This window comes from Pelobates fuscus, chromosome 10 (genome assembly GCF_036172605.1).
Source record: "Pelobates fuscus isolate aPelFus1 chromosome 10, aPelFus1.pri, whole genome shotgun sequence".
Taxonomy (NCBI): Eukaryota; Metazoa; Chordata; class Amphibia; order Anura; family Pelobatidae; genus Pelobates; species Pelobates fuscus.
Genome location: NC_086326.1, coordinates 7,092,916 through 7,109,899, shown reverse-complemented (window position 1 = coordinate 7,109,899; position 16,984 = coordinate 7,092,916). Strand labels below are relative to the sequence as shown.

Sequence of the window (16,984 nt, the reverse complement as noted above, 5' to 3'; positions counted from 1 at the left end):
GATACAGCATTTACAGTGAAGTAGCGAGCTGGGTGACCATAAAGCTACAACAATTTATTGCAAATCGCTGCATCTATATTGAGAGAGACAGGGAATCTCTTTATACATATATATATAACAAAATACTCTGTGTTAACAGGCGCTTACAACAAATTACAACAAGTGCTCTTTCAATGGAGCAGCTCTCACACAAAAAATAGGAACTCTCCAATCCTATTGTGATCAAATGTGAAAAATACACTATTTACATAACCAGTATGCAGTAGTGAGAGTGTGTAGTGCTAAATAGTATTCACTTACTCCCCAGAATTCTTTAAGGGTATAGGAGATATTATGTAACTGTGGAAAAAATAGAGAAATATATAGTGTACTCTGTACAGAAGGACGTGGTTGTACACCATATAATAGGAAGCACTCACATGGTTCAGAGCCTATTGGGGATTGGCTCTAATCACTCTTGCCTTGTGTCCTTAAGTTGACACACACCTTTGAATCCAAGTAGGATGTACTCCTCAAAAATAAAGAGAGAAAGAACATGGAAAACTTTGTGTTGAAATCCTTAAGATGACAATACACAAACATGCATATAAAGGTGAAGATTGATTCTCACCTGGGTAAGAGCCTGTAACCTGGCTCTAAGTAAATAGGCATATGAGTCATTTTGGAATGACTCCTTCCCTCTTTAGCGGGATTGAAGATGCACCAAATATATGTATATCAAATAAAAATAATATTTATTACATACACTTTTAAAATCAATATGATACATACAGTATATAGGTGAGTCCAAAACGCGTTTCGCCGATTCCGTTCGGCTCTCTCAATTGGTAGCTTCGATCCTGTTCTGTTCCTGATTATAATCCCCGCTTTCCGTCCTGATTGGTGGCAAAAGATCGAGAGCCAACCAATCACGGACGTCCCTGCGAGGGAGGGTATAGTACTCCAGCTGTAATGCTTTATCCCTTAGCGGTGACGTCATCACGCACTTACGTGCGATCGTGCGGGTGACGTAACTTCCGGGAATGTGAAAGGGTAGTATTCATCCCATTAGTTCTTTATATCCAGTCTCACTTCTTTCGGTTTAGCTGACATCACTTCCCATTTTCAAAGATTTAATGGGATCCTAGCCTCCCCTCCAGTCCATTGTAGCAGTTTGTTCATTCATTTTAACTAATGGCAAAAGTGCTGGCAATCAAAGGAACATCCATAGTATTGTTTCTAATCTTCAATCCTGAGACAAATATGCTCATATAGACAATAAAGTGCATCAATTAGTTTATATATTTTTCAAAGGTAATATATGCATAAAATGAGCATATACATTATTTCAAACAAAAGATGATAGTGCAAAGTATTAATGATGTATTGACCACTTTAGAATGATATAAATTATTACCAATAGATTGTCATAAATATTAAAAGTAAAACAGTAAATATTAAAAAGATAAAATTTGATATATATTATAAAAATTAAGAAAGGTACCAAAAAATCTATTATTATAAGAAAAAGCTAAAATATCATAAAAAGTGGCATAATTCAAAATCATCATTAAGACCATAAGGTTGCATGGTGTTTAAATTAAAAATCCATCTCATCTCTGTTTGTCCAATTAATTTAATAGGATCGCCACCTCTCCAATTTCCAACTATTTTCTGAATTCCCATAAACTCCATCAATTGTGGGTTACTATTATGTTGGTTCTTAAAGTGCAAGGACACACTATGATTAAGGAACCTGTTGCGGTCACCGGCCCGCCGAGCCTCACGGTCGTGCCCGACCGGCACGACCGCTCCGACTACACGAGCTTACCTGCTCGTCGGCGAGCCGGGAACCGCGCACATAGTTCTTCCGGGCATCGCGCCCAGATCCAAGATGGCGCCGACCGCGTGGTCGCGTCTATTGCTAGCCCCGCCCCCGAGAATTATACCAACGTGTGCGTGACGTCACGACGTCAACGCACACGCACGTTTTGGGGTCAGAGGTCGCCCTCTGACCAATCATAGCCTAGAGAGGGGTATTTAAACCCCTAGCTTTCCCCATTACTTTGCCATGTCGTGGTTTCAGTTTCCTGGTTTCCTGAAAGTGCTATTCTCGTGTTTCTGATTTCCTGGTATCCTGATCCTTGGCGTTTCCCTGGTTATTCTGATCTCTGGTTTCCCTGACTTGGCTTGTTTAATCGGTATTGAGTATTTTCTGGCTTCCTTGACCTCGGCTTTCCCTTTGACCATTCTCTGTCTCTAGCGTATTAGTCCGGCCATTCTAAGGACCGGTTTACGCTCTTTCCTATTATTTTCCTTTTCTTACTTATGTATATGTTTACATAGTTTCTGCGTGCTGGACCACATTACTAGTCGTGACATTACGACATGGCCATGGATCCTGCAGAACTATGCAAGCATATGATCGCATGTGAGAGTAGGGTGGAGGATATGGACCACAGGTTAGACCAATTTGCCCAGGCATTTCAGACCTTGCTCCAGAGGACTGCCTATTTAGAGGTCCCTCCGGTACCACCTGTGGTTCCGCCACCTGTAGTGGTTCCCGTACCACATAAACCACCGTCCATAACCTTGTCACCGCCCCCCCGCTATGGAGGTGATTCTAAGGAATTCAGAGGTTTTTTAAACCAAATTGAATACCACTTTGAGGCCTCCCCAGGTTCATTCCCAACAGATAGATCAAAAATAGGCTATCTGATGAACCAATTAACTGGAAAAGCTTTGACCTGGGCTAACCCCTTATGGGAAAGTGGTGACGCAGTAGCCCGTGATTACAATACTTTTCTTACGGCCTTTAAAGCTACATTTGAACCTAAAGGCAGGGAGAAGAACGCTGCCAAAGCCCTTATGCGAATCAAGCAAGGCAGTCGTTCTGTAGCCGATTATGCTATAGAGTTCAGGACATTAGCGTCTGAGGTTGATTGGACCAATAGCGGTCTGGTGGCTGCTTTCTCTGAAGGTTTAGCTGAGAATATACACGATGAGACTGCAGCTAGAGACCTTCCGGTTAGTCTTAACGAGTTTATTGCCTACATGATAGACATTGACAACCGGCTCAGAGAGAGAGAGAAAAACAAACAACGTAACAGACGCTCTAATTTGTCCATAGCTCCTCGTTTCTCTAACCCAATGGTGAGTAGCCAAACGCCTCTTCCAGAACCTGAACCCATGCAATTGGGTAGTGCTAAACTCACTGAGGCAGAGAGACAACACAGACGTAACGAGGGGTTATGTATGTATTGTGGCAAGAAGGGGCATCTAAGGTCGTCATGCCCGGTTCGGCCGGAAAACTTGCACACCTAAGGCACGTACGGGGACCGACCTTAGGTGTGATGTATATGTCCCCTAAATTGACTAAGAACCGTTTCCTTATCAAAGTAACCTTATCTTTCGAGAACACTACTGTTCAATGTGAGGCTATGATTGACTCTGGGGCAGCGGAGAATTTCCTAGACAAAGAATTCTCTGCAAAACATCTCCTGCCCTTAAGACATAAAGAGAAACCTATAGCAGTCGAGGCCATTGATGGGAGGCCTCTTACCCAGCCTTTCATCACACACGAAACTCTGCCAATCACTGTTTCAGTGGGTGTTCTCCATTCTGAAGAAATGACCTTTCAAATTATCTCTTCACCTACAGTTCCGATAATACTCGGTTTCCCTTGGCTCCTTAAACACAATCCACGTTTGGATTGGATTGAAGGAGAGATTGTGAGTTGGGGTGAGAGATGCAAAGGTGTCTGCTTTAAACAAATCCCACAACCTATTGGCACCATTAATGTTCCTGTTACACCTCCCTTGACCACACAAATTCCACAACAGTATATGGATTTGAAAGAGGTATTTAACAAGGTCCAGTCAGAAGGGTTACCTCCTCATAGACCTTATGACTGTACTATAAATTTATTACCAGGGACTATGCCTCCCAAGGGAGGAATCTATGCCTTGTCCCCCCAGGAAAATCTTTGTTTAGAGGAATACATTAAGGAGGCTCTCAGAAAGGGTCATATCCGTAGGTCCTCCTCACCAGCCGGGGCTGGATTCTTCTTTGTCTCTAAAAAAGAAGGAGACCTACGCCCTTGTATTGATTATAGGGGTTTGAATAGGATTACCATTAAAAACGCCTACCCTATTCCCCTTATATCAGAGCTATTTGACAGATTGAAGGGAGCTCGAGTCTTTACCAAGCTCGATCTCCGAAGTGCATACAATCTAGTCAGGATTAAGGACGGTCACGAATGGAAGACCGCATTTAACACCAGAATGGGACATTACGAATACCTGGTTATGCCGTTTGGATTATGTAACGCTCCAGCGGTATTCCAGGATTTTATTAACGATGTCCTAAGAGAGTACCTTCACATGTTCGTTCTAGTGTATTTGGACGACATTCTCATCTATTCCCCAGACCTAGAGACACATCACGAACATGTGAGAATTGTACTGAAAACCCTGTTACAAAACGGCCTTTACTGTAAACTGGAGAAATGCCAGTTTGACCAAACGGAGATACAATTCTTTGGATACGTTATATCTCCGTCTGGTTTCCAGATGGATCCTCGTAAACTGGAGGCAGTCTTACAGTGGCCATTACCCAAGGGCCTTAAAGCTACTCAACGCTTTATAGGTTTTGCAAATTACTACCGCAAATTCATAAGGGGATTTTCCTCCGTGATTTCCCCTATAACCAATTTAACAAAAAAAGGAACAAATTGTATATCTTGGCCCAAAGAAGCAAGAGAGGCATTTGAACAATTAAAATTTTTATTTTCCTCAGCACCTGTCCTGACCCATCCTGATCCATCCAAACCATTTATCCTAGAGGTGGATGCATCAGAAACAGGAGTTGGAGCCATTCTGTCTCAAAGAGAAAGTCCTGATACGCCTTTACATCCCTGTGGATTTTACTCTCGCAAACTCACACCTGCAGAGAGGAATTACGACATAGGGAATAGGGAACTTTTGGCCATTGTACTTGCCCTTAAGGAATGGAGGCATCTCTTAGAAGGTTCCAAAGAGCCACTTTTGATCTTTACTGATCATAAGAATTTGGCTTATATTGGGGACGCTAAGAGACTGTCCTCTCGTCAGGCTAGGTGGTCATTGTTCCTCTCCCGATTCAATTTCGTAATTACGTACCGGCCTGGTACTAAAAACACCAAGGCAGATGCACTTTCTCGGCAGTTTGAGACAGATGAAGTACCAGAACAGGAGATATATCCTATTGTACCTCCTGAATGCCTCATTGCCACTACTGTTTCCGAAGTGTCTTCTCCACTCTTCTGTGCCATAATAGCAGATCAAACTCAGGCACCTGTGGGAAAACCTCCGGACAAACTGTATGTGTCACCTCAGTTTCGAAAGAAGGTACTAGATTTGTTCCATGACAACCTCACAGCGGGCCATCCTGGAGTCCATAAAACTCTCTCAGCCGTCTCCAGGAGATTTTGGTGGCCTGCTCTTAGAAACGATATCAAAGATTATGTTGGGGCATGTCAAATATGTGCAGTTTCTAAAGTTCCTCCTAGGTCACCTCCTGGACTGTTACAACCACTGCCCATACCTAGTGCTCCATGGACCCACTTGGCCATGGATTTCATTGTGGATCTACCCAGTTCAAACGGGTTTAATACAGTCCTTATGGTTATTGATAGATTCACGAAGATGGCACATTTCGTCCCACTTAAGAAATTACCATCTGCTCAAGATCTTGTTCAAATATTCTTGAGAGAGATCTTTCGGTTGCACGGTGTACCCAAAAACGTAGTATCTGACAGAGGTACCCAGTTTGTTTCTAGGTTTTGGCGTTCCTTTTGCAAACAATTGGGCGTCGAACTCTCCTTTTCATCAGCATATCACCCTCAAACAAATGGAGCAGCAGAGAGGGCGAATCAGTCTTTAGAAGCCTATTTACGTTGCTTTATAAATGCCAATCAATCTAACTGGTATGAGCTCTTACCCATGGCTGAGTTCGCCAGAAACAACGCCACTCATGAATCTTCTAATCACAGTCCATTCTTTGTTAATCAGGGTTATCACCCCGCTGTTTTACCTTCTGCATTCTCAGACACAGAAATCCCCGCTTTGGACACCCGTTTAGAATCGATTCATGATACCTGGGATTCCGTCCATTCAGCTCTGCAAAAAGCCTCATTCCGAGCAAAGGTCCAAGCTGACAAGAAACGGGGCGCTAATCCTGTCTATCTTCCAGGTGACAGGGTGTGGCTCTCCACGAGACATATCAAGCTTAAGGTCCCATCCATGAAATTTGCCCCTCGGTACATTGGTCCCTTTCGAGTTACCCAACGTATTAATCCAGTGACCTATTCTTTGGCACTACCGGCTCATATGAGAATAGCGAATACTTTCCATGTGTCTCTGCTCAAGCCCCTTACTTGCAATCGCTACACCAGGGTATCCACTCCTCCTCCGCCCTTGGTAGTGGGTGATCAAGAAGAATACGAAGTCCATTCTATCATGGACTCCAAATTATCCAGAGGTGTCTTGTCCTATCTCGTTGACTGGAAGGGTTATGGTCCCGAGGAACGTTGTTGGGTTCCTGCTGACCGGGTCCATGCGCCCCGTCTTATCCGGTCGTTTCACAACCGCTTTCCTCTTAAGCCGGGTCCTTCCCGCCCGGTGCGCGGTCTTCGAGTGGGGGGTACTGTTGCGGTCACCGGCCCGCCGAGCCTCACGGTCGTGCCCGACCGGCACGACCGCTCCGACTACACGAGCTTACCTGCTCGTCGGCGAGCCGGGAACCGCGCACATAGTTCTTCCGGGCATCGCGCCCAGATCCAAGATGGCGCCGACCGCGTGGTCGCGTCTATTGCTAGCCCCGCCCCCGAGAATTATACCAACGTGTGCGTGACGTCACGACGTCAACGCACACGCACGTTTTGGGGTCAGAGGTCGCCCTCTGACCAATCATAGCCTAGAGAGGGGTATTTAAACCCCTAGCTTTCCCCATTACTTTGCCATGTCGTGGTTTCAGTTTCCTGGTTTCCTGAAAGTGCTATTCTCGTGTTTCTGATTTCCTGGTATCCTGATCCTTGGCGTTTCCCTGGTTATTCTGATCTCTGGTTTCCCTGACTTGGCTTGTTTAATCGGTATTGAGTATTTTCTGGCTTCCTTGACCTCGGCTTTCCCTTTGACCATTCTCTGTCTCTAGCGTATTAGTCCGGCCATTCTAAGGACCGGTTTACGCTCTTTCCTATTATTTTCCTTTTCTTACTTATGTATATGTTTACATAGTTTCTGCGTGCTGGACCACATTACTAGTCGTGACAGAACCCTTTTCTGATGTTCCTAATGTGTTCTTGGATTCTAGTATTTAGAGTCCTATTGGTCCTTCCTACATAGGCTAACCCACAGGGACACGTAATCATATAGATTACTTTGGTTGTATGACAGGTGATTATTTGTTTAATCTTAAAACTTTAATTCTTCTTCTGCGGATGGCAAAATTCTCTTATTATCCTTTTACCGTTTTTAGAACCCTTGCATGCTCCACACATGCCACATCCATAAAAAACTGTTTTCTCTTTAAAGAATTGATTTGCCAAAGTCCTTGAGGGTATATGGTTTTTTATTAGTGTCCTTTTAAGGTTTGGTACACCTCTATACACTATATCAGGTGTATCTGGAAGTATCGAGTTCAATATGGGGTCATTTTTTAATAGTGGACAATATTTTCGAATAATTTTCCTTAGGCGCCCACTATTATAATTAAATTAACAAATAAATTTCAAATTTTGTGGTTCTGTATTCTCTCTAATTCCTTTATATTCTATTAATTTTGTCCTGTCCTCATTCTCCACTTCAGTGAGGGCTTTCTTTAGGAGTCCATCTTTGTACCCCTTTTCTCTAAAATCCTTAATTATTTTCTCTGATTGCTCCTGAAATTAATGCTGATCCGTACAGTTCCTTTTCATCCTAAGTAATTGCGCCTTAGGGGCGTTTAACAGCCATGGGGAGAAATGGCAACTATTCTCCCCTATATAACTGTTAACGTCTACCTTCTTGAAATGGGTACAGGTTTTGAGTACATTTTGTTCAACATAAATGTTAAGATCTAAAAATTCTACAGAACTCTTATTAAAATTGCTTGTGAGTTTAATACCCCATTCGTTTGAGGTGGTTTAAAAATAGTGTAAGTGATGCCTCATCTCCATCCCAAATAAAAAATATATCGTCAATGTAACGGCGATAGGTCACGAGGTTCATCTACGGTCACCATGGATGAATTCCTCCTCCCAATGTGCCATAAATAGATTTGCGTAGCTGGGCGCGAACCTCGTGCCCATCGCCGTGGCACAGATTTGTAAAAAGAATTGCTCACCATACCAAAAATTATTATTGTTTAAAATCCAATTTATCCCCTCTATAATAAAATCTATTATCTATTGTTTTTGTGGGAATCTTTTGGAGATTTCTAGAAAGTGCTTTGTTGCTTCACAGCCTTTCGTATGGGAAATTATTGTGTATAAGGAATTGACATCAGCAGTTACCAGGTAATAATCCTCTTTCCATTCTACATCTTTGATTATTTGTAATATATTGATGGTGTCTTTAAGATAACTGGGACATGTACAAACAATAGGCTGTAAACACCTATCTATATATTGAGATAATTTGCGGGAGATTGACCCTATCCCATAAACTATCGGTCTTCCAGGGGGTCTATTTTTGTCTTTGTGTATTTTTTGTAAATAATAAAATACAGGAATCTTAGGGTACTGTACATTTAAAAATTTGTACTCCTTTTGATTCAACATCTTCATAGTTTTGCCTTTCTCAATTAGATTGTTATAGCTCAGTTTAATTTCTTTAGTAGGGTCCATTCTTAAAGTGCGGTAAGTTTGTTTATCATTCAGCAATCTCCATGCCTCTTTGTTATAGTCATCTATGTTTAAAATTACTCCCCCCCCTTATCGGCTGGTTTAATTACCAAAGTTTCATCCTCTCTTAATTCTTTGAGAGCCTGTCTCTCATGAATACTTAAATTATAGTTGCTTACTTTAGGTTTCTTTATTTTATTCATATCACTTATTACCATTTTTTTTCAAACGTCGTCATTTCTTCAGAAATGAAATGGCGAGGAAAACAGGTGGAGTTCACCTTTAAGTCTGTATGAATAGTATCTGTTTCATGATCAACTATAGGATTAGTAATGGCCGGATGTTTTAGAAATAACTTTTTTAAGCAGAGCTTACGTTTGAATCTATTTAGGTCTAGATATACGCTGAATCTGTCTATTGGTTTGGTCGGGGCAAACTTCAGACCTTTAGCCAATAGACTTGTCTGCGACTTTGTTAATACCTTCTGGGAAGGTTGAAGATTCCATTCTGCTTGGATTCCTTTCTCTCCTTTCTTTTTTGTAAAAATGTTCCTCCTCTAACTCCCCTTCTTCTATACTGCGTCTCCATTTGCCTGGAGATGCCCGGGGTGCTGGGGACTCTTTTCGTCGTCCCCTCACCTGTCTGTGCCAAAAATCCTCATCTACTCCACGTCCTTCTGTACAGAGTACACTATATATTTCTCTATTTTTTCCACAGTTACATAATATCTCCTATACCCTTAAAGAATTCTGGGGAGTAAGTGAATACTATTTAGCACTACACACTCTCACTACTGCATACTGGTTATGTAAATAGTGTATTTTTCACATTTGATCACAATAGGATTGGAGAGTTCCTATTTTTTGTGTGAGAGCTGCTGCATTAAAAGAGCACTTGTTGTAATTTGTTGTAAGCGCCTGTTAACACAGAGTATTTTGTTATATATATATGTATAAAGAGATTCCCTGTCTCTCTCAATATAGATGCAGCGATTTGCAATACATTGTTGTAGCTTTATGGTCACCCAGCTCGCTACTTCACTGTAAATGCTGTATCCGGTACGCAATTTTTAAATAGTGTATTTTTCACACACACACACACACACACACACACACACACACACACACACACACACACACATATATTTGTGTGTGACTTATCTGTTTTTTGAACACGAAATTGCTGATGTTGCATTAATACTTTCTCTGTCCTTTCAGCTTGTGATGAATGGAAAGTTCTGCAGAAACCCAATCTTCACCGTGATGTCAACCGCTTTGGACACTCCGCAGTTGTCAGTAACGGGTAAAAAAATGCACTTACTGATAGTTTAGGAGAGGGATAGATTGATTATTGGTTCCGTTGATTATTAGAAAATATATCTGGTATCAGCCTCGTAATTTGCAGATCTTACTGATAGTTTAGGAGAGGGATAGATAGATTATTGGTTCCGTTGATTATTAGAAAATATATCTGGTATCAGCCTCGTAATTTACAGATCTTACTGATAGTTTAGGAGAGGGATAGATAGATTATTGGTTCCGTTGATTATTAGAAAATATATCTGGTATCAGCCTCGTAATTTACAGATCTTACTGATAACTTACCACTTCCAGGTTAGCACACTCTCTACTATATGCAGAAACTCCAGCCGCCAGCCAATGAGGTGTCACCACTCCCTGGGATTTTGGCAGTGAATAATCTATTGTAATGTACTGGGCTGACTTACAGTGATAGCAGTATTGTACATGTTTGGATCGCACTGATGATTGCTGTCAATCAAGGGTGATTGCTGTCAGCAAGTTAATGCCAGATATGCAAAGAAATTGTGTTACTTTTTAAAACTTTAAATGTACAGAATATTGGCACGAGTTATTGGCTATCGTCCCAAAAGGCGGCCGATAATCTGAATCCGCATCGGCTGTGGAAAAATGGTATCAGTTGATCTCCTAGTTTAGTGTTGGCGAATGAAATGAATATAACCGTATGCTGTCCCGGAATAACGGTTTGAATGCTTACTGACAATTCCAAGCCAGAAATGTACCATGTCCACTACCCACCGTACAGCAATATGCTGACAAAGCATCATGGGAGATCTTGTCCACAGCATTTTACCAAAAGAGAGCATCACATTTAAATGTTATTTTGTTTTTTTTTTACATTTATTTATTAAAAAGAAAAGAGAAAAAAAAGAATAAATCTCTCTCTCTCTCTCTCTCTCTCTCTCTCTCTCTCTATATATATATATATATATTATTGAGAACTATTTTATCTAATCATTCAAGCAATCATTCTCAATCTATGTTATTATGCATTGGGACACTTTAATACAAATTACTTTTTAACGTGCAATAAGAATCGCATTTTGGATGACTGATAACATCTGTATATAGGTTCCCTTTGATTATCGATGAAATGTAATAAAAAGCCTTTTTCAAGAAAATAAACAATACCCAAAAATTCGACCACTAGCGCGTTGAGCCCAACTAAGCCATTATACATTTAATGAGCCCCTTGAAAAGGCTATTTATTCTAATTTTCTTCCAGGTGCCATCAAATTCAAGGCAGCACTGCCTGGCATACAATACAGATTTAAAATGTCCCACGGTGCCTTGTGTTTAAACAGTGACTACAGGGGGAATCAAGGGAAACATGTTTTCCCAGCACACATACAGAGCATTGTAGTTCATAGTAAAAGGTTATAGAATGATTGGTTAAACCTCTGTTTATTTCCTGTGTTAGTCGTTTATCACCAACATTTAGACACAATGTATTCAAATATATTTACCAATTCCTTTAATACGTTTATTTGTGTCTCTGCCGTTCGCAGGTCCATGTACATATTCGGCGGGTTTTCCAGTGTGCTCCTGAATGATATCCTGGTATACAAGCCGCCAAGCTGCGAGGCGTTCCACAGTGAAGAGCTTTGCACAAACGCCGTGCATGGCATCCGATGTGTGTGGGACAAGGATCACTGTGTGTCTTGGGAGGTCGCACACGCGAACAGCAAGTCTTTCCGAACAAATTGCTCGGCTAAAGCAGGTGACATGACCTTATCAAGGGTTCCGAATGGCAATTTTAGTTTCATGTGAAAATCTATATAAAATCAACCTCTGCAGCTTTATAACCTGCGCATGGCTGGATTGCTGGGCGGAAAAGTTTAGTGAATGGCCCGCAACTGGGCCCTAACACAGGGGACGCACTCAGTTTCCATTATGTCTGTGTGTACATTCTAATCCTGGCTCTGTCTCATCCAGTGTGCGCTCTCAGTGTTCTTACACTCTCTCTGCATTCTAAATATTTCTGTATCTATGCAATCTGACTACATTCTAAAACTCTGTCTGCATTCTAACTGTCCCTCTACAGTCTGACTCTGTTTCTGCACATTCTAACACACTCTCTCTGTAGTCTGTCTCTGCATTCTGTCTCTCTATACATTCTAAAACTCTGTCTGCATTCTAACTCTCTCTCTGCAATCTTACTCTTTTTCTGCACATTCTAACCATCTCTCTGTAATCTAACTGTCTCTGTATTCTGTCTCTTTATACATTCTAAAACTCTGTCTGCATTCTGACTGTCCATCTACATATTCTAACTCTTCCCATGCATTCTCTCCCTTTACATTCTTGTTTTCTGCATTCTATCTCTCTCTCTCTCTAAGATTCAGTTCCTCTTTGCCTCTAAGCATTCTGTCTCTTTAGGCACTCTCTATGCTTTCAAACTCAATCTCTCTCTCCTTTCCAACTTACTCTGTAAGTGCTTTTTAACTCTCTTTGTCTGTTTCTTTTAATTTTATATCTGTGCTTTCTGTGTCTGGCTTTCTTAACTTTCACTTTGCGTGTGCTTTCTCACTGTCTCTGTGTCTTTTTTCTAATTCTGTGTCTGTGCTTTGTAACTCTTTCTGTCTGTGCTCTCTGTGTCTGTGCTTTTTAAAAGTCTGTCTGCTTTTTTGGACTCTCTCTGTCTGTGCTCTCTATCTATGTATCTGTGCTTTCTAATGGTCTATATGTCTGTGCTTTGTAACTCTTTGTCTGTGCTTTCTGTGTCTGTGTCTGTGCTTTGTAACTCTTTGTCTGTGCGTTCTGTGTCTGTGCTTTCTAACTCTGTGTGTCTGTGCTTTATAGTTATTTGTGTCTGTGTTTTCTGTGTCTGTCTGTGCTTTCTAACTCTCCGTCTCTGTGCTTTCTAACTCTCCGTCTCTGTGCTTTCTAATTCTCCGTCTCTGTGCTTTCTAACTCTCCGTCTCTGTGCTTTCTAACTCTCCGTCTCTGTGCTTTCTAACTCTCCGTCTCTCTGCTTTCTAACTCTCCGTCTCTGTGCTTTCTAACTCTCCGCCTCTGTGCTTTCTAACTCTCCGCCTCTGTGCTTTCTAACTCTCCGCCTCTGTGCTTTCTAACTCTCTGTCTCTGTGCTTTCTAACTCTCTGTCTCTGTGCTTTCTAACTCTCTGTCTCTGTGCTTTCTAACTCTATGTGCCTGTGCTTTCTAACTATCTGTGCCTGTGCTTTCTAACTCTCCGTCTCTGTGCTTTCTAACTCTCCGTCTCTGTGCTTTCTAACTCTCCGTCTCTGTGCTTTCTAACTCTCCGCCTCTGTGCTTTCTAACTCTCAGCCTCTGTGCTTTCTAACTCTCTGTCTCTGTGCTTTCTAACTCTTTGTCTCTGTGCTTTCTAACTCTATGTGCCTGTGCTTTCTAACTATCTGTGCCTGTGCTTTCTAACTCTCTGTGCCTGTGCTTTCTAACTCTCCGTCTCTGTGCTTTCTAACTCTCTGTCTCTGTGCCATAGCTGCTGCTGATGACAGATGTTATAAGAATTCAGACTGCGCCAGTTGCACTGCGAATACCAATGGCTGCCAGTGGTGTGATGACAAGAAGTGTGTCTCTCTGAACAGTAACTGCAGCGTGGTGAGAATAATGTCTGATGTCCAACAAGACTGAACCTCAGATCAGTTTAATAATACATGCATAACACGGGGCTGCCACCTGGCGGGCAATATTTATCTCCCATAATGCTTAGCAAAACCTTGGCATACATTCCTGAGGCAGACTGGCAGAGCATCATGGGAGATGTAGTTCTGCTTAGGGTAAACCTTATATTTTGTCTGTGGGCAATCCATTAAGAATCTGTGTAAAATCTATCATTTTTTTTATGGTGAATCGGATAAATCATCAATCCCTGTGACTACTCAACCAAAGTATTTAATTATCAGAAAGTGAGACTGCAGGGACCTGATCTTCTTAACCCAAACTGCTGAATTAAGCCTATTGTGTTCCCTTAAAACAAACTCAGTCTCAGTTTTTCTGCGTGGAAATCTGACGCGATTCATGATGTTATGCTAGAGAGCAATGATTGGGTGTCTTTGTCAGCCCCCAGATCTGAGATACGTGAAGACCTGGGATCGAGACATGCTATCTGGCATTTGACTTTTTGATGTAGTTATTGAGATTTATTTAAAGAGGATTATTTACAGATGCCACTTGTGTGAAATGTAAATCTCGGCTGGAGTCCATTCGTTAATTAGACAGTAACTTCTATTCCTGACCCTATAGTGTTAACACAACCATCTAGCCCCACTGGGCCCCTCATGCCCCCATAAATATAGCAAATATCTTACTGTATTCAAGCCAGAAGCTGTAAATCTGCATGCTGTTAGACTCAGAAAAACAAACAGTCTGCTGACATCAAGAGAAGTAGTGGTCTGATCCAATCACAATGCTTCCCCATAGGATTGGCTGAGACTGACAAAGAGGCAGATCAGGGGCAGAGCCAGCATGATTCAAACACAGCCCTGGCCAATCAGCATCTCCTCATAGAGATGAATTGAATCAATGAATCTCTATGAGGAAAGTTCAGTGTATGCATGCAGAGTGAGACACTGAATCTCAGGATGCTGTGCACAGTGCTGTCCTGTGCTCTGCTGACAGCAGATCTGAGTGGATGGCGGCATATTATGTCCCTCTGGTTCATTCTGAGTGACTGCAACTGGAGGTGTTCCTAGCTTTCAATGTAAACACTGTATTTTCCCAGAAAATAGAGTGTTTACATGAGAGAGGCTGCAGGGAGCTATAGTTCTCACCTGAACAACCTCATTAAGCTGAATTTTTTCAGGTGACTATAGTGTCCCTTTAATCTCTAAAACTTTGTGTCTGGGACAGTTAATATCCGTTTTAGGGTGGAAGAAGTGGAAATGCAGCTTAGCTGCTCACCTGCTGCCTGTCCAGTCCTGCTTTCTTCTGAATTTGGGTTATTTATGACCGAGACATTTTGGGGTAAAGATCTGACATTAGGGCAAGTAACATCGTCATTCCAATGGTATCGATGGCACATGCTCCATTTTCAGAACTTTGCTCCATAATTGCTACGTATGACCTGCTTGTGGTTTCTGTTATGAGATGAACATGTGATCTCTGATCAGGAGAACTTTGTAGGGTTTATACACATTCTAAAATAGGCTCGCAATGAGAGCTTTCGCTAATGGTACCCAATAATCTTGCAGTGATTTTTCTGACTGAATATGTATTTGCCTTTTTTTCATAGTCCGTGAAGAACTACACCAAGTGTTACGTTCGCAATGAGCAGATCTGCAACAAATTAACGAGCTGTAAAAGTTGCTCGCTTAATTTAAACTGCCAATGGGACCAGAGACAGCAGGAGTGCCAGGCCTTACCAGGTTAGTGCTCTCCATCGCTATTGCTCGATTTGTAGTTATTTACTAAACTGGGAAATGTAAGGACTGTAATTAGGAACCACACACTGCTTGTAAAATAGCTCACATTTATTTTCCTTATTGACAGTGTGTTTAATTAAGAAGGTCTTATCTCCTGCTCTGTTAATTGCCTGCTAGAGTCTGCAGCAGCCTTCTGTATGCAAATAAGCTCAGTTAACAGAGCAGGAGATAAGAACAGACTGTGCTATAAAAATCGAACTATCTTTTTTATTGAGGCTGCCAGTCTCAGCTAGGGGGAGCGTATGGCTAGGGCTGCATGGGTAAAGAGACTGCAGGCCATGATCTATACACCAAAACCACTTAATGAAGCTATAGTTGTTATGGTGTTCCTATATATATATATATATAAAAAGAAAAATAATCTTGCACTCCATGTAATAAAACTATACTTGCCAGGTGCTTGTCAAGCGAGGTATAGCAAAAGATATTTCAGATAGCACTCTCAGGACTTTGAAAAAGTATATAACGTAACTTTTAATAAACTTTACAAAGAAAAATCGACGTTTCAGTCTGTTACTCACAGACTTTCATCAGGACTGCATGGAGTGCAAGATTATTTTTCTATATATATATATATATATATATATATATATATATATATATATATATATATATATAAAGGAACACCATAACAACTATAACAACATAGTTCGATTTTATATATATATATATATATATATATATATATATATATATATATATATATATAGTGTGATTTCGTAGCATAGTTTATAGCTTATTATATTTACTGAGGAAGAAGACAGAAAGTAGACCCCACTCTACCCTACATATTATTTTGTCTTAAAATACGATGAACTACAGCTTCCGCAATCACTGTGCTGTCTGTTACCGTGCCTCGTTAATACTGCACTATTGATGTAGTCTCCTGCCGTTTATAAATAAAGTGAATATTTTTCATTACAGCACACTTGTGCGGCGAGGGCTGGAACCATGTTGGAGATGCCTGTCTGCGCATCAACTCCAGCCGTGACACGAATGACAACGCACGAGTTTACTGTCACAATCTCAGTGGCAACTTGGCATCCCTGACAACCTCTAAAGAAGTGGATTTTGTTCTAAATGAGATGCAGAAGTACACCGTTCAGGTAAAAGCTTGAAAAAAAACATCAAACTCCCCCATACAATTTACATGCTGTCTGCTCCACCGGATAAATCTGTTTAACCCCCTTAAGGACACATGACATGTGTGACATGTCATGATTCCCTTTTATTCCAGAAGTTTGATCCTTAAGGGGTTAAAAAAAAACCATAAAATCAACAAATCTTGAAAGATGTGTTGCGAGTTTGAATATTTCCCATACTCCATTGTGTGTTTTAGGAACTCAAATCTGATTAAGAAGTAAAACAGGTATTTTCTATTTGTTATTTAAAAATCGTTATGTATGGTGAATGCTGAGTAT

At 41.2% G+C, this 16,984-nt stretch overlaps 1 protein-coding gene across 1 annotated transcript in view; it reads left to right on the top strand.

The window, feature by feature from the left end:
• Positions 1 to 16,984, top strand: part of ATRNL1 (attractin like 1) — a 716,247-nt gene that overhangs the window by 181,274 nt on the left and 517,989 nt on the right. The window contains exons 11-15 of the mRNA XM_063434704.1: positions 10,057 to 10,141; positions 11,667 to 11,878; positions 13,622 to 13,740; positions 15,374 to 15,506; positions 16,488 to 16,669. Coding sequence (XP_063290774.1) covers positions 10,057 to 10,141; positions 11,667 to 11,878; positions 13,622 to 13,740; positions 15,374 to 15,506; positions 16,488 to 16,669 — 731 coding nt within the window. The remainder of the gene's footprint in view (positions 1 to 10,056; positions 10,142 to 11,666; positions 11,879 to 13,621; positions 13,741 to 15,373; positions 15,507 to 16,487; positions 16,670 to 16,984) is intronic.